Here is a 22109-nt window from a genome sequence, read left to right as displayed (position 1 = left end):
TCTCCACCTCTACCCTGATAAATATATTCAGACGACTGTACCCTCGATGCCAGGTCGAGGTATAATCCAAGATGGCGGATGGAAAGGACATGAAGAAGTTCTTGGCAAATCATCCTCATTTTGAACTTTTCAGAGATGACCAGATGAAGGAGAAGGTATTCAAATGATTTAATTAATAATGAAGTCACTCTTTTGACGTTTTCCCCTTCAATTCTGAAGAACTGCAGAAAATGTGATAATTTACACCAACACGCTTCGTAAGGGTAGAACGAGACAACAAATCAGGGTCAGATTTGTTAATCACGAGTATAATTTCAGACAGAATTGGACGACTCGAAGTCCTGTAACCAGTTCATAAAAAATCTGACAAAATTTTTGAAAGAAGCTAGACATCGCGTATACCTTTTCATGAAAAGAAAAAACAAGAGTAACTCAGGGAAATGCACGACAACAGCGCGCACAAATGACGCATGCTGCCCACTCACACGAGTATGACGCGTCAACTGTCCTATTACACTGTCCAATTACAAGCATGACGTGAACACTGTCCTATAAGTGCTCAAATCAAGCTGGTGATTAACCAATCACGTCCAAGAATTTTGTTATAGTTTTGATTAATGATGGTAATAGGACCGAGTGGAGTCCAATTCGGTCTTTAATCATGCGATTGATGAACAAAATCGGACGACTTTGAGGCAGGAGTTAGATTTGTCAATTATAAGTACAAGTTCAGACAGAATTGGATGTTGCGAAGTGCTGTTACCAGGTAATAATAACTCTGACAAAATTTGAGATTTGAAACTAGACATCACTTATACTTTTTCATAAAAGGAAAAAAACAACAGTTAACTTAGGGAAATGTACAACAACAGCACAAGCAAATGACACATGCTGTCCACCTACACAGGCGTGACATGTCAACTGTCCTATTATACTGTCCAATTACAAGCATGATGTGTACACTTTCCTCTAGGTGCTCAAATCAAGCTGGTGATCAACCAATCACATCCTAGAATTTTGTTATAGTTTTGATTAAGTTAGAAACCATACAAGTGAAGTTTGTCTGTGAATACAGGTGATTACAGGGACCTTAGGTAGGACTTGTGGAACTCTTCAAAAAAAAAAAATTGGGAGCTTATTTTACCTGCTTTGGGTTTTAACACTGGATCTCAATGTAAATAGAACAATGATTATCCACTTGTGACTTGCAGCCACATTTTTTATGAGGTAGAATAATAGAATAAAACATAAACAAGGAAATTTCATATTCAGTCAGTTGCCTAATAGCTGCTTCTCCTAAAATAGATGCCCCTTTTGAATAAGGGGGCTCTCAGTGAGCATAAATTCATCACAGGTGTCCTTTTCAAATAAATGCATGAGCCTCTCAGTACTGAAACTAACACTGCAGAGAATGTACAGTGAAATTATTGAAAGTTCCCTCCCCCCAACCCCCTTAGTCAAGCATCCCCCTTGAGTACAAGCCCCACATTATGTTTTCACATCTTATCTTTTGGTAACTTCGCAGCCTGGGCGCTATCGGAAGGATTTGTTGTCAGCCAACTTTCTCTGTCTATCAGAGAGTCTCTACAAATAACGTGAATCTCTCCAGCTCTCCTTTAAGTTTCCTAAATCTCTGAGAAAAAAATAAATTTGGACATTTTAATGATTTTGTTTTATTCGTAAGGATGGCTTTATATTTGTGAAATGTTCATGATTCTGAGAGAAAGAAGCCAGGACAAAGTGGTCATATAACAGACTAAACCCTTTATACCCTAACATCAGTATGCATATTCTCCATGCTGTACCTGGTTTCTATAGATTTGCTGACAAGGAGAGTTTTTTTAACAATCAAGTAGTTCTTTAGTTGGTGATCATTTCCTCTATTCTCATGACCTTTGTATGTGTTTCAGAGGTGACATTGTAAGGAGAAATTAGATGCTAGTCTATATTTGAGGTGGGTCAGGGGTGGGAGGGAAGCTGTAAGGTATAAACTAAAATCATACTTCTCTACTTTTCAGACTTCCTAAGGTTGGCATTTTTGAAATTTCTTCATGCAATCAGTGCAGTCCATCTTAATGTTTAGTTTCACTTATTAAATTCTTTCCTTGTGATGTTAGATCAGATGTAAATTAACTGGACATGAGTTACCAGCAAGACTGACAGACCTTGAAAACTATATTAAAGGGAAGAAGTATCAGAGACTAAGTAAGGCAATTCCTGATGAATCCCCTGGGTATGAAGAATACAAGGAATACTTAGTGCCAAGTGGAGAAAAGGGGTAATGATATCATATTTGTTATGCCATGATAAGAGCAAACTTATGCTTCTGGTAAGGGTGTATGTTGACAAAAGGAAGGCACATACCTTCCTGCAGAACTTTGGATTGTAAAAGTGTGACAAGAAAGAGCACAAGTACCTTGTCACTTCAAACTTGTTGTTGTTATCATTATTGTGTTCAGATGTAGATTCAAAACTCAAGAAGGTTTAAGTGTAGTTGAAGTGTAACCTTACTCTATACACCAATTCATATACTTGTTGCAGAAAGACAGAATTCAAAACAATTTGAATTTGGAGAAAGGGGGATAAATGAACCACTGTCCCCTTTGAGTCCTATTCAACATTCATGTTCCCATTCTTCCTGATTGTCAATATTTCATAAAAAAATAAACTGTCAATGGTCTATTTTTATTAAAAACACTACATGCCCCACGAGCCTAGAGCTTTTTCTTTGGTGTTTGCGGATGTACAAGAAAGCAACAGTTATATACAGGAAAAACAACTGAGATCTGACAATGGATCCCAATCATTCAATTTGCTCGTTAACTATTCATATCTAGTAGTGGTCTCCCAGAGGGGGAAGCGTTTTGGGTACTTGTTAGAATGTGATATATTATTGTTGAAATCTTGCCAAAACCATAGATTGTGTATGGTTACTTAATTGTGTGTTTTTTAACATTAAAAATCTTGCAGTAAACAGTTACATTGCCAGTTGACCAAGAAATACATAAACAATGCTCCACATCATATTCAAAGACATGTCACTGGAAAACGCTTCAAACGTGCGTTGGAAAAACGTAAGGTTTTCTTATGCTTTTGTATCGTTGGTGATTCTCTTCAGAAATTCAAATTAAATTGAATGATCCTCTCTTATGTCAGTTATAAAAGACAAGAACCTTGAATCTGAGGATGCAGACGAAGACATGTGGGTTCCGTCTGACCTTGAATCAGAATCAGAACCTGACGAAGATGGAGAGGAGAAGATGGACGAGGGTGACTCTGGTGGAGAATTCTCTTCAGAAGGTGGTGTATCATGACAAATTATTTACAAGATTTAGTTCGTACTCTTTTCTTTCCTCCCTCTAATTGAGACCTCAGTACATGGCCTACGAATAATTTCCAACGAGTAGTGGTCTGTTAATTCTTAATTCATCTGAGTTGTCTGAGTGTGATTTGACGATTGTGCTTTGCAGTGTATAACCGTAACTTTGGACTACCCCTTCTCTGAGGAGAGTCCGTCGGGCGACAAAAAAGAAATAAACGAACAAGTTTTTGAGAATTTTCTTCCAGATTGCTTTACCGAGATCGAAAACACGTAACTTTGTAATGTGTTTCCAAGTCAAGAACGGGCAATCGTCTGTTTATTTGTGTTTTCTTAATTAATTGAAGTCACTTTTTGGAGTACCGTGCCTTTCTTCTAACGATTGATTTTATGTTCAGATGAGGATGATACGTATGAGAAAAAAAATCAAAGTGGATTGAAAAGAACGCTTAAGGTAAAGTAACTTTCTCTGTGAGCCAACACTGAATGAGATTGAACTAAGTTACAATATCAGTAAAGGTGTTTATCAATGTTTCTCTTTGCCTCCTGCGTTGATATTTTGTTATTCAACGCAAGAAGGCTCTTGTCCCATGATAGATGTCAAATCTGACTAACTTGAAGTGCAATTCCGTCATTTCACCAGTTTCCAGTTAAATCTTAGTTCCTGTTTGTATTTCAAGTGGAACGAAGCACTTTTTTTATGCTGATTGGCTCTATATTCATCGTTCAATTTCACACCTATAATGGTAGTTTTTTTTTGCCAACAGGAAACTAGCAAGAGTAAACCGACCAAAAGAGTGAAGGGAAGCGTAACTGGAAATTTGCCAAAGGACGAGGACGCAAAAAACCTTAAAACAACGAAAGACAGGAAGAAAACTATGAAATCGTAACCTGAGCACCTAAGACCAATTCTTTTTTTCAAAAATCTGCCACTTACTGAAGCGAGAGTGTGTGACATCTCTATTGTCGATTGCACACTCCGATAAGTAGCACGACAAAAGTCCAAATTTGAACGTCATCAGACAACGATATGTGTGTCACGGAAGCGTCTCGCTTCCTTGGAAAAAGTTATGGGATACAGTTTGAACAAGTTTTAAAGATAGTGGACAAGGTTCGCTAAAGTCTTTGAACATCAACAATTTGTCTTGCCTCAAAGGATAAATACGCTGATTGAGGCGCGAAGAAAACAAACACAAACAGTTTCCCTTGCGAATGCGGATGGTTGTTTTACTCCCTTCATTGTAAATGTATTTACAAATAAGATGATCAAGTACAACTGAATGACGTTAGCGAGTAGAAATAAAACTGACTCATTTCATGTAGTAGAGCGTGAAGTGTCCCATCATGATTCTCCGTCCCGTTTTCTGTGTACTAACAACTAAAATGTTAACATTACTCCATAGCTATAAATATTTTGCAAGCTACAACATTTTTTAATGCAAGTATCTGTTGCGGCTTTGGTGAAGACGTGCAGAAGTTTAAAAATGTACCCCAGGTGGAGAGATTGTTTAAAACAGCGAATATAAGACAGGAGTTGAAAACTAAAGCTTGTAAAAATGTTGCGAACGTTCCCGCCGTCGAAGGCCCATCTCAAACATCACCGCACATGATGTGCGGATATGACGTAAATGCTCGCAGTTTGAATTGCGATAAAACTGAACTGTCGCTGTATATACAGATAAAATACAATGAAAAGGGTATATAAAATAACGAATTAAAAATCAGGTGGGTAAAAGACAAAATAATTCTTCATTCATCCAACGGAGCCAGGCCCAGTTTTTTCACGAGTAGTCTTACTGCCTCCAAAGGATCTTGGACCATATTCAGCCGTTGCTGCCATTTCACTGAGTTGAATTTCTTTCCCTTATAAGGCGTGGGTGGGGCTAACTGGCAGGTGCTCCTCTCGTTGACCTTGTTTCGCTTAGCTTCCAGTCGGTGGTTTCGTTCCGCTATCTTGTGGACACTCTTGATATCTTCTACAATCTTTGTCATGTTGAGAATGTCTTGAGCGATTGAGGAGTCCCGGCATAAAACGAAAAGAAGGCAGCAAGTTTTGGCGAAGAGGAAACTTTTGTCTCGGAAGTTTGCCAACAGTTCAACCAAGGTTTCGATAGAATCTGGTTGCTCATAAACAGTAGTATAAACTGACGGGTACTGTGGAACAGAAGATAGTTAATAATTATATTCGTGAATTTCAACTATATCTGTCATGTTCTCGTATGCTCCGAAGGGATGAATCTGACGCAAAGTTATGTAGGTAACTACGATAAGGGGGACGTTTTTCTTACCTGTGCGACATTGAAGAGTATTGATATGGAATATTTAATGACTTCTAAGTGCGGTAAACTGCGGTTGCACTTCTTGATTACTTTGAATATAACAGGCAGTGCACCATCTCTCACGACCTGCTGGCAGCAAACCTCCGACAGACGAGTTACAACCTCTGAGATACAAACAATAACAACGGTTAATGGCACAATTCTCATAAAGTTTCAGCCTTCCGTTCAGAGTGGATGCTACATGCAGCTCTCGTCCTTCGGGTCAGCGCTAATTCGAAGAACAGTTGGTCGTGAAAAGTCGCGTTACTCTCAATCAGATGCAAAACAAGAATCGATTGAATCTTTTTTCGAGCTTACACGCTTGAAGTTCACACCTTTTTCTGATATCTTGTTTTGATATCACTTAGCCTCTTGTCATGTTTTTGTCTTGCTGTGATTGGGCTTTAAAATAGTAATTATTTTTTTCTCAAGGAACTCACCCAGGTTACCAAGCGCTCCCACTATCTTGCTGATGTTCTTACACTGCAATAGGAAGTCAAGGGCGGACCTGGTGCGGTTACAAAGCTTCATTGATTCGGTTGCTGCAGCATTTGCGGACTTGATCCGCTTACGCGCTTTTTTAACCTTAACGGATGACACTCCACGTCGAACTCGGTAACCTCGCCACAAAGCCTTAAGGAAAAAAAAGAAGAAAAAAAGCATAAGAAATCAGCGACACTAACATCTCGAGGAGTTATTGCTCAACAAAGGGTGAAGACTAAGCAAATTATGTAAACACAAGTAGTATTTTTCTAACTTGTATTCTCAGTGCGCATGCCCGACGTTTTCGCAAATGATTCCTTGCCAGGACTCCACGGATAAGGGACTGGATCTTCGCTGCGTTTTTGTTTTTCGTCACCAGTTTCTTCCGTGCTGCTCTCTGTACAAAAACAGCGGCTGAGCGAAGAGTGGTAAACCTCCGATGTTGAAGCACACCGCGCCACCAATACTGAGGGAAGAAAAGATAGCAACTTTCTTTACTTAGTTCCTGTTTAGGTAGAAAAGCCCTATAAAATTGCAGCCTGGATGATTACTGACTTCAAGAGTAGCTAGAGAACTTGAACCTCTCTCTCTTTTATAAAGAACAGATATTGATCGCCTTAACAACAAGCTAAGGCAGATAGCAAGACAAGTCCAGAAACAAATTTTGTAATTTTGCGCCAAGCAAGATATGTCCTCGAATTATCATACCTGGATTAGAAGAACTGCGTCCATCCGCGCTTTTGCCACCACTATTGCCCGTGCCCGCCGATAACAACGCTGGATTCTGATGGCTTTCAGATGATGATATGCAGCTGCCGCAAACGTTTTCAACTGTACCAAACGCTGCGCCTTCTGACGCTGGAAAAGAGAAGTATTGCAAAACAAATTAGCAATTATTGACAATTCAAACTCAGTTTAACGTTCGTAGACTTTGATTGAGTTATGCGAAATGCAGTAAATGATTTGAATCCTGGTGTAACAGTTGTTCGTATACGTGTGAGTGTAGTCCTAAAAGATATTGTGTCAATTCAGGAGTTGTTTGTCAGTCAAGCGATCGAAGTTCACTGATAATCGAAAAGTAAACTTCTTCATTATCTCAGTTATAAAACACATGAAAACATATCTAAAAGAAAACTCTTACTTTTATCTTCCTTCTTGTTATAAATCCTATGAAAGCTGCCTGAATAACACGAGCAGCGAACATTTTACGAGCGACCATCCGCCCGCGGTATCCACGGAAAGCGGCCTGCAGTATGACAGTAGCATCCTTGAGTCTTCGATAATCTTCACGAGCTGTTCTTCCAGCCATTGTACCTCGGAACCATCTCTGAATCTGAATCACAGCCTTCAGTTGACGGACAAAGAAGCGAGCCTTCCAGCCACGGTAAAAAGATTGAAGCGTAACTACTGCGCGTTTGACCTCTTGAAATTCTGCGCTCGCCCTTCTTGAGGCAATATTAGCTCGCACTTTTCTTTGCAGGAAAACTGTCGCGGCTTTGAGTTCTAAGTAACTCTTCCGATAGTGCCAGGCCTTTACTGAGGCTTGCATTCTGATCAGGATTTGTTTGGCATGGTAGTATTTCTGCCTCTGAATCATTCCACGTGCATGAGACTGAATAAGTATGGCTGATCTCAGTTTCTTCACTTCATCTCTCGCTTGGCAACCTCGGTAAAAGCTCTGAGTATAAATGAAAGGAAAGAAAGCACTACTTATGACTTACATGTGATCTTTCTTGAAAACGTAAAATGGACTTTTGTAATCTTACATTGACTGACCAGTTAAATATAGAACATTAAAACAAGTTCTTGTAATCCGAAAGATAGAGCATGCTTCATAAAAGGGCCTAAGAACAATGTTAGTATCTGAGAAAGTGCGCACCTACCCCTCCCCTGACTCAACAACAGTCGACTGAAAACAAGTTAGGGTTAATGTTGGGTTGCGGGAGGGGTAGGTGTGCAGTTCCTTAGATACTGACATTGATCAAAGTACAATAAAAACATCCGTGAAAAATGGACTGTTTCAACTACCTGGATTCTAGTAGCTGCCCATTTCATCTCACGGAATCTCTGACGGACATCTTGGCCGATGATGAACGATCGATACCGACATTGAATGACGATCACTGCCGAGCGCTTTTGAAGGAACTTCGTCCGTTGTAGATGCATGCGCACGGAAGACTGAACCAGCACTACCTTTTGTCTGTCACAAAGATAAGACTTCCGCTGACAATAAACTTTGTAATACGACTGAATGAGGACTGTGGCGCGTCTGAGGCACTGATACTCTGCATAGATCTCCCTCATTGCCGCTTGTGCTCTGTACCATTGTTGAATTGCAACGATTGCTTCCCTTGTCGCTACAAATTGCTGTCGGGTTTGATTGCGACGAACCGTTGCCTGTATTCTGCAGACAGATTCTCGCACGGCCAGGAAATTTCTACGTGTGACTGCTGTACGATATGCCGCTTGTATCTTAATAACAGCTCTGAGCCTGCGTGCAAACTTCTGCGCACGAACCATGCGGAAAGCAGACTGCAAAGTGATGATTGCACCACGGGTCACGTGATATGTAAAGAGAGTTTCCTTCATCAGGCGATATCCACGGTAGTAACGCTGAATCTTCAGGGCAGCTGCTCCCCGTCTCTGTTTCTCCATCAGCATTTCAGCGACACGCTGTCTCGCTATGAAACCACGCAGATGCGATTGTAGTATGATAGCACCTCGACGCATCATTTCGTAACTTTTACGCTGCCTTTTGCAAAGGTGATTAGCTCTGTAAATCTTCTGCAATGCCATGGTCGCATTCTTGAGCTTTTGATAAGCCCGAACTTCTTTTGTCATGCGCGCAAAGGCTTGTATCTTAATGGCAGCATCCTGAGCTCTCTTGTATTTTCTTCTAGCCGACGACATTCTCCAATAAGACTGAAACACAACAGTGGCACTCCGCAATTGCAAGAAACCTTCTCTTTGTGTATGAGACTTAACGCAAGCTCGGAAGTGTTGCTGGATAGTGATGGCTGCCGATTTAATCGCGCTATAGTGTCGTCTGCATTGCCATGCTCTAATCTCAGTCTGCAACATAACGCATGCCTTCCGCTGGAGAGTGAAACACCGTCTGACCACCTGCATCTCCCTCTGAGCTCGGAATCGGCGCTGAATCACAGATGCAGCACGACGAAGGTTCTGATAGGATCGCCGTGCTATGTAGCGTCTTACTTCTGCTTGGATAACAACCGCAGAAGACTTCTGGAGGAGATATTTGGAGGCACACACATGACAGCGATAGGCGCTTTGGATCTTGACCGCTGCCTGCTTACGTTTCAAATTAAGTCGCACCTTGTAGCGGCGATAACTTGATTGGATTATGAGAGAAGATGACTTTAACGCATTGAAATTCCGAGCTACTGCTCGACCGAGAAGCCAGGCGCGGTAACGAAGCTGTAAAATCAACACAGCTCTCTTGGTAGCTTCATATCGTCTCCACGTCCGAAACCCGCGAAAACAAGCCTGGATTTTAACAGCGGCATCATTCATTTTACGAAGTCTCGTTCGCACCAGGTATCCTCTTACAGCCATCTGTAACGTAATGACTGCGCCTCGGATGAAGTGAAATACAAGTTGATCGTGCTTGTAGAGAACTGCTGCCCTAAACTTCCTTTGAATGACTACGGTTGCGTTTTTCAAGCTAATAAATCTCTGCCGCTGTTTTATCATGCGTGTTTGAGCTTGTAATCTCAGTACAGCACTTCTGAATGTGAGAAACTGTTCCCTTGTTTTGTACATCTTATATGTCGCTTGGATCAGTCTTGCCGCACGAAGTCTTCGCGCCAATTTTCTGTCAAGCCATCCACGCACACAAGCCTGAATATGAATTGCTGCACGTCTACTAGCAAGGTAACGTTCCCGTTGGCTCCTACACTTTACCGTAGCTTTGTACTTTTGTTGAATGACTATTGCGGCGTTTCTCTCTACTAGGTATCTCTTACGACAATGGTAACCACGCACAGCTGCTTGTATCAAGATGCAGGCACCGCGTTGTACGTGATAATTTACATACTGACGCATGCCAATCACGCGGGCACGGTACCGACTCTGTAGCTTTACAGTGGCTTTCTTGAGCTCGTAATAATATTTCCTCGTTAAATAACCACGAGTTAATGCTTGAGCATGAATGATACGGTTACGAGAATTGTTGTATGACTTTCTAGCTCGGTATCCGCGATAAGCTGCTTGGATTTTCATAGCACTTCGCAGAAGATTGACCTGTTTCCTTGCTTGGAATCCACGGAAGTAAGATTGTATTTGCACTGATGCGTGTTGAAGACGTTGGAAATTGGAACGAACATGGCGGCCAAGGAGAAATGAACGGTAACGCCGCTGTATGTTTATAGCAGCTTGTCTTGATGATTGATACTTTGTGCGACAAACGTACCCTCTGTAGACAGTCTGAATCAGAGTAGCTGATCTATGTTGGGCCACGAGACGTTTACGGCCAATGTTACCTCGGACTAGAGCCTGAAGGTGAACAACAGTATCAAGGATGCGGTGATATTCTACTCTCTGATGGCGTCCCTGTTGTAGAGCGCGGTAGCGCGTCTGAATCACGACAGCAGCATGTGCTAACGCCAAGAACTTCTTTCTACTTAGAAAACGACGCGTGAGTGATTGAAGGGTAACAGTGGCCAATCTGACCCGAGTAAACTGCTTCCTGCACCGATAACCTCTATAGCATGACTGGATCTTTAATGCAGATAGCTTCATGTGCACATATTTCTGCTGTATACTCTTCGTGTAGAGAAATTCTCGAAGTCTTCTCTGGATCTTCGCAGTTGACGAAAGCAAGTTTCGGTAACTTGACCTTGCGAGGTACATCCTGACAATGGACTGAATCGTTACAGCGGCTTTTCTCTTCTTTAAAAACGCCTTCCTTTGCAGATCACATCTGATGAATGACTGGATCTTAATGCAAGCAGACTTTTGATTCATGTACTTGATCTTTTCTTCTCGTCCAAGGAGAGTGGCTCTGAAGTGAACTTGCAAAGTTCTTGTCGCACTCTTCATAAGCGCAAATTTCTTTCGTGTTTGATACATTCTGACGTTAGCCTGTATCTTGGTAGCTGCATGTTTCAGTAACAGGAATCTTGAGCGGGTTTCCCACGCTCGCACGTGGCTTTGAATCATGATAACCGCGCGAATCTGCTTCACGCGTTTTCGATCGCGTTTGCCTCTGTATAACGACTGTAGCACGATCACGCACTTCCTCAGATGAAGAAAGTGTTCTCTCTCTTTTCTCTCGATCATCAATGCCCTGAAGATTCTCTGAATTAGCACAGTCGAGTTTCGAAGGAGCAAAAACCGCTCACGCAGAATAACTCCTCTGATAAATGCCTGAATACGAATACAAGCCTCTCTTTTCTCAGCAAACTTCCTCCTTTCCATGAATCCTTTCCAAGCAGACTGTGCTATTTTCGCAGCTCGATCTCTCCTTTCCTTTCGTTTCCTCTGATTGGCCAATACAGTACGCTGCAGCCGCACAACAATTTTTCGAAGGTTTCTGTACCATTCCAGGACCTCTCGACCTTTTTTGAAGGCCAGGTAGCGGGTCTGAATGCAGTTCGCAGCCTGGTGACGAGCACGAAGTTGTCGACGAACCAGGTGACCACGGTACAAAGACTGAATGAGAACAGTGGACTGCCTCATGGCTTGAAATCTACGTCGTGTCATTGCGGCTCTAGCGCATGCCTGTGAGAGAAGACAATGTTATCTCAGCTGAGCATCTCCAGTTAAACTTGTGCTTAGTCGAAAAGTTATCACAAACAGAGAACACAATACGAAAGAGATGTATTCTAGTCAACTTAAGTTGTATACTGAAGTATTTCATACCTGTATAAAAACAACTATCTTCGCAACATTCTGGAAAAACCAAAAGCAAACAGAAACATGATATGAGAAATAGATAATAAAAAGCACGCAAAGGAAGGCTCTAGCAAATAAAGCTGACGATCACGAATATGGGATAAACCTTTTAAAGTTCACGTAACACCAGCCAACCTTTTTCAGCTCTAATCGCCTTTTAAGACGAAATCGTCTCCAGGCCACCTGAATGCAGCGTGCAGCTCTCGTCTCCTCTCGAAGATCCAGCAACCGAGCACACAGATAGGCGACGTAAGTTATGACAACCTGGGAAATAAAAAAGTAAGTTCATTAGGTTGGAAAAGGAATATTTGGAAGTCCCGAGCCTTTACAAAAAGAAGAATAACTGCATTTCCTCACCTTCTCATCGGGAATTGTGTAGTACATGTCAGTGGCCTTAGTCATCAAAGGAACTCCACCTAGTTCTCGTACCTGAAGTAAACAAACGAACAAACATTTGTAACATGAAGCTAATCCAATATTCTTACGAGCACAAGTCTCCTATAAACTATAGCTAGGTGCTGGTAGAGTATCCAAACTACAGAGCTCGTATTTTTTTCTTTAAATATTAAAATACCATGACAACGTGAATTTTTCAAAAGACCTTCTTGATGTTTTCAATGAGCTACGATAAAAAAGTTGGTATCAATATACTGTTTTAGACGTTAATATAGGGAAGGAATTTTCCTTTCTTGTTAACAAAAATATCTTTTCTAGTCACTTTCATGATTCACACTTGAATCCCTGACTTCCCGGAAAAAAGAAGGTCGAAGGATTCCATGATCAGTTCAAACCTTATGGTAGTAATCGGAAAGTTCTTTAAATCGTCTTTTACTTGAAGCAGACAAAAATTTTTTTCTTCCGAACATGAAATTTTTATAGACCAAAAACATCTTTCAGACTTAGAAAAAGATAGTAAACTACAAAATGAGATTTGTGGAATTTGGAAACTTGTACTCACCTTCTCCGCCATTGTACGAAAATTTTCGCGCTCATTACTCTTCAGTTCCTCTAAAAACGTATTTGTTCCGCAACCTGAAAGAATAAAAGGGAATGGAGATTTTTGATAACTTTATGATCACCTCAGTGAGATAAAATTTACTACTTTCTCAAAGGCAAGCCAAACTGAATTGTCTAGCAGTTAAAATATGGAACTGAAGTCAAGAAGAAATTCTTAAACTTACCGGGGCTGAATATTGCAGTCCACGAGTTCACTCCCATTCCTTCCTCAGCCTCACTGTCACTTGTATCATGTACCCCCGGATTACAGGTCAAGCTAGTTTGTTCTTTGATATGTGACCGGGGGAGTAGCGAGGGGTGATAATGATGGAGTAAGAAACACAGAGCACGACCATCCGAGAATGAAACAGTGAAGTTCTCAATCTAAAAGAATGAAAAACAAAATCACTTAATAGTGACCATGAAACTCGTTTGCATTCTTTTTTATTTTTGTTAACTTTGACGACAAAGCTGAAAACCTTTATACGCAATATACGCTTTCAACTAAAGCATAGTAAAATGTAAGTTACATTATTACCTTCAAGCCGTACAATCTGCAAACCATCTTACACCATTTAAAGAGCAAGCGCAGCCGGTCTGACTGGAAATACAGGTCTGAAGAATCCCGGCGTTTTCCCACAAAATCTGCTTCGTCTCCCTCAATCCAGTTCTCCGCAGCAGTTAACTGATCGCGGAGAAGCCTGGTACTCTCTAAATGGGCTATTTCCTCCTGAAGAAGTTTTTCGCTCAGAAGAACATTTACCTGTTAAAAGGTTTTCAGAGAAATTACAGGGTGAAGTTGAAGAAAAATAAATGAAGAAACTCGTTACAATTTCATATAAAAAAAATACATTAAAGTGCAAGTCAGCGATGAAATGTGCAGTGAACTAGGCGAGACCCTCCTGGACAAGATCCTTTGCTCTCACAGTGCCCACCCCACACAGGAGTATCAATAGTCACTAAGGAAACGTCAGGGGAACTTGACGAGTTCCTAGGGTGAGAGGCGGGGATTTTACTGCGGTGGCAGTCACTCGATGACATAAAAAATGGGATCATTTGAAGTAACATACGGCACAAGATAAGAACCTGACGTTTTTTCGACTAAAACTTACCTGAAAGTGAAAAATCATCTGCCACAGCAAAGTAAGCGTTTTCTCTCGGTGTCCATCCACGATATGGCGCGCATCAGTAACACCCCCTGAAAAAAGTAACATTAAAATTTAACCTGCAGGATAAGCAGTTTTGTGGTTCTAGCAGAATGTGTCTCTCTCCTGCACCATGATAGAGAAAGCGAGTCAGGAGCACAACAAAAAGACAAACGAATAAATAGGCTGGCTAGAAGTTGAAGCGGCGCAAGTACGATGAGTAGGCGGGAGGCAAACGCGCAGATCCTTAATTTAAAACTTAATACTAATACTTAATACTATTCCATTGTCCGCAAAACAAGCGATCTGATGGAGATAAAAACAAAGTGAAATCTAGGCTACTGACTGCATCGTGCTTTTTTATGCGTTATTTCACACACGAACAAACAGTTTTACCGTGAATTCCTCCGACAAGAATGCCTCTTTGTTTCAATGCGTTCATAAAAAGGTCTACATTGTGGATTTTCTGAAAACGAAAAGGATGAAAAATACTCAAACTCTGACCAAGAGTTATGTGGCGCTTACAAATGAAGATTTTTGCCTGACTTTACAGAGGAATCAATAAGTAGTGTAAGTAAAAAAATAAGCAAACCGCACGAGGAAAAGCTCGATTAACTAAGTTTTGATGGGTTCCTTCTAGTTTTTAATCTGACTGATTGAGAAAGAAGCGCGAGTTTTATGAACTAATCACAGAGCGAACCAAAGTAAAACTGAAGCAATCCCGTATGACTTTCCAAACTTAATCGAAAATAATTCTGTTATTACTAACTATTGCTAATTCACCTGTAATCTGGAAATAGCCGGAACACGGAGACTTGCTGACAGCTGCCAATCATGGGTTAAGAGCTCCACCACTCGCCTGCAGCATGAAAAAGAAAACAACAGTTCATCTCTGGTTATTTCTTTTCACCTAAACGGTGATTTGTGTTGTAGAGAATTCAAAACTTGATATTGCAGCATAGGTACCTAGTTTGGTAATACCGAAACTACTCACGTTAGACGCAGACCGTCTCTCAGATCTGTGGCAATGTTCTTCACAGCGTAATCCACTTCGTCGATCGGTCTCTGGAGGGCAAGACATTTTAAAATTGAAATCTTAATGAACTTTTTATTCAAATGCCCACTTTAAAATATCTGAAGTCGATTTATAATTTTTCACGTGGATATTGTTACCTGAGAATGAGTGACCGAATAACCCAAGAAGTTCAGGTGCTTTGTCACGTCACCCTCTCCCTTAAGATACTCGCGGGAGAACGTTAGTAGAAGACTGCGGTTTGACTAAAAAAAACAAAAAAACAAACAGAAATAATTGATAGGACTCTTTGTAAATTCAAGTCAGTACAATAACACTCGGTAAAGTTTGAGATAATGGAATGCAAAGTCATGACTGATGATCGCACACTTTATTTTCCTTCCTTTGCACGAGCTGTTTATATCGCGAAACCTGTGGTAAATAAACAGCCTACTTCGTATATGTGCGCGCACAAACCTTGAATGAGGCTTCCTTGTTAAAGAGACACGGGTCGTGATCAATCAGCCGCGTCAATTTCGCACGATCCAAGAACAACACCAAAAGGAGAAACTTCTTCAAAGTAAACTTTCCCAGCTGCTCTACGTAACCTGTAGGGGTAGCAAAAACAGAATGCAAGGGGCTCTTACCGACGTCGTCTATTGAAAAGAGTAACGCTTTGTGGATGTTTCCACAATGTAGCTGGTCACGTACGCTAAAAAAAGCCTATTTCGTGGACGCATAGTCGTAGAACGGCCGCACTCCTGTTAAAATTGAAAATTTATTTTCGTTTCTCAGGTCGCCGAATGTTCCTAGCTATGGAGTTTCGCTGCGCGCGCTGCGAGCTCCGCTATAAAATTGACGATTTAGAAAATGAAGAACTAAAGCTTGTCACGAAGACACAACAAGGTTCGTACTTTTTTCAAAATCATAAAATTCAATTACTTTCCATGACCTTTACATGGACCTGTCAGAGATTTTCCATGACCCTCTACCGAAAAGTAGTTTCCAAGAAGATAAGAATGCGATCAAATAATGATGCTGTACTCAAAATAGTATTTTAAATTATCTTCCATAACTTCCTTCGACCTGCATTCAAATTTCATGACTTTCCAGGCCTGGAAAATGACATCGTGGAATTCTTATTTCTTGTAAGTTTTTCAACACCTTTTTAAGCGCAGCTTAAAACAGAAAAAAGGTTGATTTTAATTTTTTTTTAGCCTTTTGGATTTACCTTCACGATACAACCCTGGCACCTGTGGATGTGCAAATGCACTGGCAATATCCGGGTTACCAAGTAATCTGTCTGTGATAAAACGCCTCAGCCCACTTACGTCATCATTTGAGTGGATAGGGAGAATTTCACCGAATATGGTCTGAAACACATGAGAAAAAGAACGAGGATTTAAACACTTGAAATCCTGAAAAGGCTAAAGAAGAGAGAAAAAGAACTTTGTCTTGGAAGAGGAAAGTTAGCAGATCTCAATAGCACACAATCTTCACCTTTTATGTTTTCAGCTGTGAAAATTGCTGCATACTGATCGATAATCAAACATCTGAAAGGCATTTTGACAAACAGATTGCAGACTACAATTTGAAAACACCATAAAAACCAAGCTTTGTGGTGGACTGTTCCACTTCTCTGCATCAGGTTGGCAAAGAATGTGAAGCCAGTTTTCAAGATCAGTCACACAGCACAGTTAATTAGTTGAAGAGTGTTTCTGAGACAAGACAGTGTCATGTCACCATCATTGTACCTCAAGTCCAATCCGTAGCCATAAGGAGTTGTAGGACAGGATCATGTCAGCAACTTGCTTCTTGATTCCTAAAAATGCATAAGATAAAGTGATGTCTTCAAAGTTCCTTCAATTGGAGCAAGGGTGGGTACTGAAAAGCTTTCAGAGGGTACAAATTTGAACCCTCTCACTAATCATCCCAAACTTGCATTTTTCCAAAGAAATTTTTCCAGCATTAAGGGAAATAGGGTTGCAACACCAATAAATTCAGCAAGACTTCTTTACAAATTTATTCATTATTTGGAAACAAAAATATGAAAATGGATTATTGTCAAACACAAAAGGTTCATTAAAATACATATGGCATATTCTAATAGGCTATTCTGTTGATCAAAAACCAATCAGATGAGAGAAAGTTATACTGGGAGTTGCAATGACAGTTACTAGTTTGTGAATTTGTGGTTCCTTTGCATGTTTTCATAATAAATGAAACAGATCATAACAAAAATAAACTTATAAATATTTCATAGGCTCACTGTTGTCAAAGTTTGACAGTTAGACCTATAAAGTATGTCTGGTTTACATGTGTCTATATGGCAATTCTTGATTTACCATTTTTACTTAAATTATTTGTATAAACCAACCTAAATCTGCATGTAACTTTTTGTCTGGTCTGATGGCAAGTCGTCCATTTTCCACTTCAGCTTCAATCTTTCTGATTATGTACCCCAAGGGTTCTGATTGGTACAACAAACAGGCACACCTTCTCAAACGGGCCATCTTACGCTTAGCAGTGTAGGCACGTAAGGAGAGGGCCTCTTTAGTTGGGGCCAAAGGTTGAGACTTCTTTGTTTCTTGAGTACCTCCAAGGACCATATTTCCTACCATATGAACTAAAAAAATAATAATAATGAAATATATAAATAAAAAAAAAAATTTTTCTTAAGGTGTTCCTCTAGAGCTACTGGGACACATTCAATTAGTCCAAACCAGTCAAAGAGATCAATCAATAAGCAGATAATAATTAGTTAATCATTATAAATTCAGTTATGGACTAGGAGTGCCAACACAAGATCATTCAATTTATAAACAGTATCCTCTTTATAAAGTAAACACATATTCAGAAAGGCTTTCAAAAAGACCTATTCCTGGCTTGTAATTTTCTGGTTCAGTACTATACAGTAAGCTTGAGTACAATGCAAAGCTACCTCTACTGGCATCAGCTTGTACAGTAGAGTCTGTTACATCAGGTGGTGTCAGTACAAAGTTGAGCCATTTAGTGAAACCTGGAAAACAACAAAATAATGTCAGGCTAAAACTCTCTCATACCAAACCCAACTGCACATTTCCTATGGTAGATTTAAGCAGAAGCTTAACACTTGGGAATTTTTTTTAGAAATTTCAATGACCTTATGGATGTTTTACATATAATATTATCATATTGAAGATTGATGAGAAAATTAGCTATTATCTTATTTTAGATGGTATGCAACATACATTTCTTCTCAAACAAAATTTTTTTAAAATAATTGTGCAGGTACACTTTCCATTTGTTGTAAAAATTGGGTACCAAACATTGCAACTTCAAAATCCCAATTCACAACCAAAGTTATAAATTCTTTAAGTCTTTGTCTACTTCCTTAAATTGTAAGAATACTCAGTGGAGTAGAAGTGGTAGCCTTCAGGAAATTGAAACAAAAGAAGCATGACCTAAACCTACTGATCATATTATGTGTAACATCTGGGTATAACATTGAAAGGCTTTGATTTGCAGGAGGTTTGGGGTATGGAGTGTAAACATTTAGGTGTAGTAATACTGGTGTTCCATATGTTATACCTTCCTCTTGCTTCTCAATCCACCTCTCATCGTAATACATGTTCTTTGCTGCAAATGGCATTGGGTGCCGTGGAAGCTTATTGTTGGGGGTTTTAACCAGCTGCAGTTTTCTTTGAGCAACTCCCTTGGCTGCAACTTTCAATTTCACTTTATGTTTTGACTTCTTTGTCAGTGCACCTGTAAAAAAAATTGGGTTGAAATGTAATAAACATACAAATGATTACTTCCATTACCAGGTCAATTCAAAGATAACCAAAGCATTGAAAAACCTATGCAAGCTGATAATATTAAACAACTCAATTTCTTTATTGATCTGATAAATCCACATAATTTATAAAAGAAATCAAATGCTTGATTCTCCACCCTCTCTCCATAAAAAAAAATGAAAAAAAGGAAACAAATTATAATATGGGTGACTTTATGTAACATGTAATACAAAAATAAACCAAAGTTACCAGAGACAGGAGAAATCTTCTTTGCTACCACTACTCTTTTCTTTTTTCCATTAACTGGCTTTGTTGCAGGCTTTGTAAGTTTAGGAGTACAAGTATTTGGAGATGTCTTACAAACTGGTTTATATCTTCCATTATTTGTGACAAGGTATGTATCACGTCGCAAGTTCTCTTCTAGTGAATTTTCCACAGGTGCATTTGCACAATCAATTTTTTCACCGTCAAGCTTGTGAGTGACTTTTGTGCTTTTTTCCTTTGAATCAACAGTATTTGGAATTTGGCTTGGTTGAAGGATGGCTCTTGCAACTTTCTGAAATCATAAGAGATAAAAAATACAAAGTTGTTTCATGAAAAATTTAATTGATCCTTGATTGATTACAATTACATACAAGGCTAGCCTGTGCTAGGCTCTTTCTTGTAGTTAGGGGCAAAGGGAGTCAACAAGCCAATAGTCTCAAACAACCTGAATACAGATTGAATTTCAGCAACTTTCAATTGACTGATATTATTTTTGCTTTACTCTGTGATTGATCAAGAACTCCACAGTGCCACCCAATTGACTAATCAGATGCAACACCCAATTGCCCAATCAGATACAAAACTAAAACCAATTGCTTGGTTTCTCACTTCTTATCACATATCAGGAAGTGTTCTTGTTTTCACTTTGAGCTCTCATTGAGTTCTTGTAGCACTGTTCTTTGTTCTGATTGGCTTCTGTTTGTAATTACTTTACTGTGAATGACTTCATCACTTCACAGGTTTATTACAAACTGTCAACATAATGACTATCTGGTAGTTGACTTGTTAGCTCATTTGGTAGAGTACTGCATCAGTATTGCAAATATCAAGGGATCAAATCCTGTACAGGCCTTAATGATTCTCAGGCCTTATGTTCACTACTGCTTAAGTAATGTTAATTACTGGGAAGATCGCTTTCATATTCAGTTATTACTTTAGTTACTAAGTTTTGAAAACTTGGTTAAAATGAGATCTACGGTCAAAATCTAGTCTCTGCTCTCACACACATCAATGTATGGGTATGTTGAGGAGCATGACTCAAAATGATCATAAGTTTTCTATATATCCTCAGAGGGCACCATCAATGATGCAGATCCTAGTTCTATCTGAAATGCCTGTCGCATTTGAATATGATATCAGGCCTAACTTTCTCAGTCTTCCTGTAAAATAGTAAATGTGTACCGAAGGTAACCAGTTCTCAGCACTTTCTTTAGTTTCTGCCCTATCTTTTCCAATCAGTTATGAAATAATCCCGATCTATTTGTTTCCAATTACCTTGCTCCCTTGAGGTCTTTCGCTGATCTTTGTTGGTCCGGATTTCTTGACGATCTTTTTAGTTGCTGATTTCATCTTCTTTGGACCCAAAGCCGTCCCAAACACTACAACTTGCAGTCGGGGAGAATTGTCCCACTTGAATAGAATTACCTCGCGGCAGCTTCCACTCTCCCTTGGTTCCCATTTTATCGACAGAAATATTTCTTCATTTGCTGGGATCGATATACAGTTTCCCTGAGAGTCCTCTGCCATGCCATTTCCATTCAGATCTAGAGTAAAACCTCTGTCCTTTGGAAATTTCTCTATGACCAAAGTTTGGCTCAATGGATGTGGATTTTGTACCACGAACGGCTCTGTTTTGCTGCCTCCGACTTTCACAGTTCCAAAGGATATCTTAGGAACCGCGGCAAAATGAGTCAATTTCAGAGAAGGTGGATCCGGTTCGGGAGAAAGAGGTAACTTAGGAAAATTCTTGCATGGACTGTACCATTGAGCACGTTTCGAATGAACTTTGTTGAGCAGCAACTGAGGGCAGTTTTCTTTGACGGGTGTTAGACTCGGATTTAACATGTTGGAAATAAGAGGCTCCTCTGATCGCCGTTGGAAAATATGTAGCAGAAAGTTCTTGTTGCAGTGTTAATATTTTGTCACAGAGACCGTTTTTTTTTACCTAAAATGTTGGCTACATTTTGACGACAAAAAATCTTTACAATCAGATATGTTGACAACTGAAAGCTACTAGAATCGATCGAACATCAGTTGAAAATACCCGGCGTGCACAATTAACCAATCACAAATATTCTTGTATACACAACAGTCCAATCAGAGACATGGACAACTAACGGCCCTCGTACTCTGTTCCAGTCCTTACTCCGACAGAGGGCTCTCCATGCTAGGTTTGATTCATTGTCAGCTGGCAGCGTTCGCAAGCAAAATAATGAATTGCCTAAATACTGGTTGTTAGTTGCGTTAATTTCAGCTCTGCGGAAACTCTGAATTGACAAGTCTAAATGTTGTTGTTTTTTTTGTCGTTGTTTTTTTTAAGTTCCATTAGGATAAATTAAATTATAACTCGCTTCTATAAAACTTGTGGGCAAGTGCATATTTTTTGTACCAGATCATCTTTCTATGAAAAGTATCATTTAAATAAAAATCATAGCTAAAGACACAAGGTCTGTTTTAGAGCTTGAACTGGTTATATTTATGTAACCTGAGCTCTCGCTTCATCGGCTAAAATTTCCCGCATTTTCCTCGGCGTTACGATAACGGCGGGATCAGTTGTAATTTCGTTCGTCACAGTACATACGAGCATTTTTTCAATTTTGTGAAGCCACAAAGTTTGTCGGATGTAAGATATTTTTACCGACCATAATTAAGCCACAAAAGACAAGGTAATTAAAAGTTTGCATATATAGACCTAGAATGTAAAAAAAAATTGTTAATATCAAGATTTCAATTTCCCCCAATCCCTAATTGTAAGGGCTTCCTAAATTTAACTCATACACAGATTTATCGGACCCTCTGGGATCCATATTTGATGCAAGGTCACTACAAAATCTCAATATTGCCCACCATCAGCCGTGGTCCTATCCACGAGAAAGTGGA

The 22109-nt window shown here is 39.8% G+C and overlaps 2 protein-coding genes across 2 annotated transcripts; one reads left to right on the top strand and one right to left on the bottom strand.

Annotated features, from left to right (window-relative positions):
* Positions 1–34: 34 nt before the first annotated feature.
* Positions 35–4647, top strand: LOC131795636 (surfeit locus protein 2-like). The gene is made up of 6 exons (XM_059113219.2): positions 35–155; positions 2118–2278; positions 2971–3074; positions 3157–3300; positions 3718–3773; positions 4087–4647. Exons 1-6 carry the CDS (start codon positions 72–74, stop codon positions 4207–4209), a joined length of 672 nt encoding a protein of 223 aa, XP_058969202.2. The 5' UTR covers positions 35–71; the 3' UTR covers positions 4210–4647.
* A 39-nt stretch (positions 4648–4686) lies between these two features.
* On the bottom strand, positions 4687–21242 carry LOC131795635 (abnormal spindle-like microcephaly-associated protein homolog). The gene is made up of 26 exons (XM_059113218.2): positions 20505–21242; positions 19215–19521; positions 18760–18936; positions 18131–18208; positions 17567–17815; positions 16944–17011; positions 16421–16562; positions 15667–15797; positions 15351–15455; positions 15172–15242; positions 14961–15036; positions 14574–14643; positions 14145–14230; positions 13571–13795; positions 13218–13416; positions 12995–13068; positions 12394–12465; positions 12172–12300; positions 12004–12033; positions 8149–11862; positions 7262–7798; positions 6829–6978; positions 6395–6586; positions 6078–6270; positions 5608–5762; positions 4687–5473 (listed from the first exon to the last, which is right to left on the bottom strand). The coding sequence occupies exons 1-26, from the start codon at positions 21072–21074 to the stop codon at positions 5069–5071; spliced, it is 8205 nt and encodes a 2734-aa protein (XP_058969201.2). The 5' UTR covers positions 21075–21242; the 3' UTR covers positions 4687–5068.
* Between the last annotated feature and the right edge of the window lie 867 nt (positions 21243–22109).

Source organism: Pocillopora verrucosa, chromosome 4, assembly GCF_036669915.1.
Source record: "Pocillopora verrucosa isolate sample1 chromosome 4, ASM3666991v2, whole genome shotgun sequence".
Classification (NCBI taxonomy): domain Eukaryota; kingdom Metazoa; phylum Cnidaria; class Anthozoa; order Scleractinia; family Pocilloporidae; genus Pocillopora; species Pocillopora verrucosa.
Note: the sequence above shows the minus strand (reverse complement) of the source record. Positions and strands in the feature narration are given on the sequence as shown.

Coding starts and splice junctions, on each gene's coding strand:
- LOC131795636 (XM_059113219.2), top strand. CDS start 72: ATGGCGGATGGAAAGGACATGAAGAAGTTCTTGGCAAATCATCCTCAT. Junction 3,301..3,717: donor TGGAGAATTCTCTTCAGAAG/GTGGTGTATCAT, acceptor TTTTATGTTCAG/ATGAGGATGATACGTATGAG. Junction 3,774..4,086: donor GATTGAAAAGAACGCTTAAG/GTAAAGTAACTT, acceptor TTTTGCCAACAG/GAAACTAGCAAGAGTAAACC.
- LOC131795635 (XM_059113218.2), bottom strand. CDS start 21,074: ATGTTAAATCCGAGTCTAACACCCGTCAAAGAAAACTGCCCTCAGTTG. Junction 17,012..17,566: donor AAAGTTACATGCAGATTTAG/GTTGGTTTATAC, acceptor ATGCATTTTTAG/GAATCAAGAAGCAAGTTGCT. Junction 11,863..12,003: donor AGATAGTTGTTTTTATACAG/GTATGAAATACT, acceptor CTTCTCTCACAG/GCATGCGCTAGAGCCGCAAT.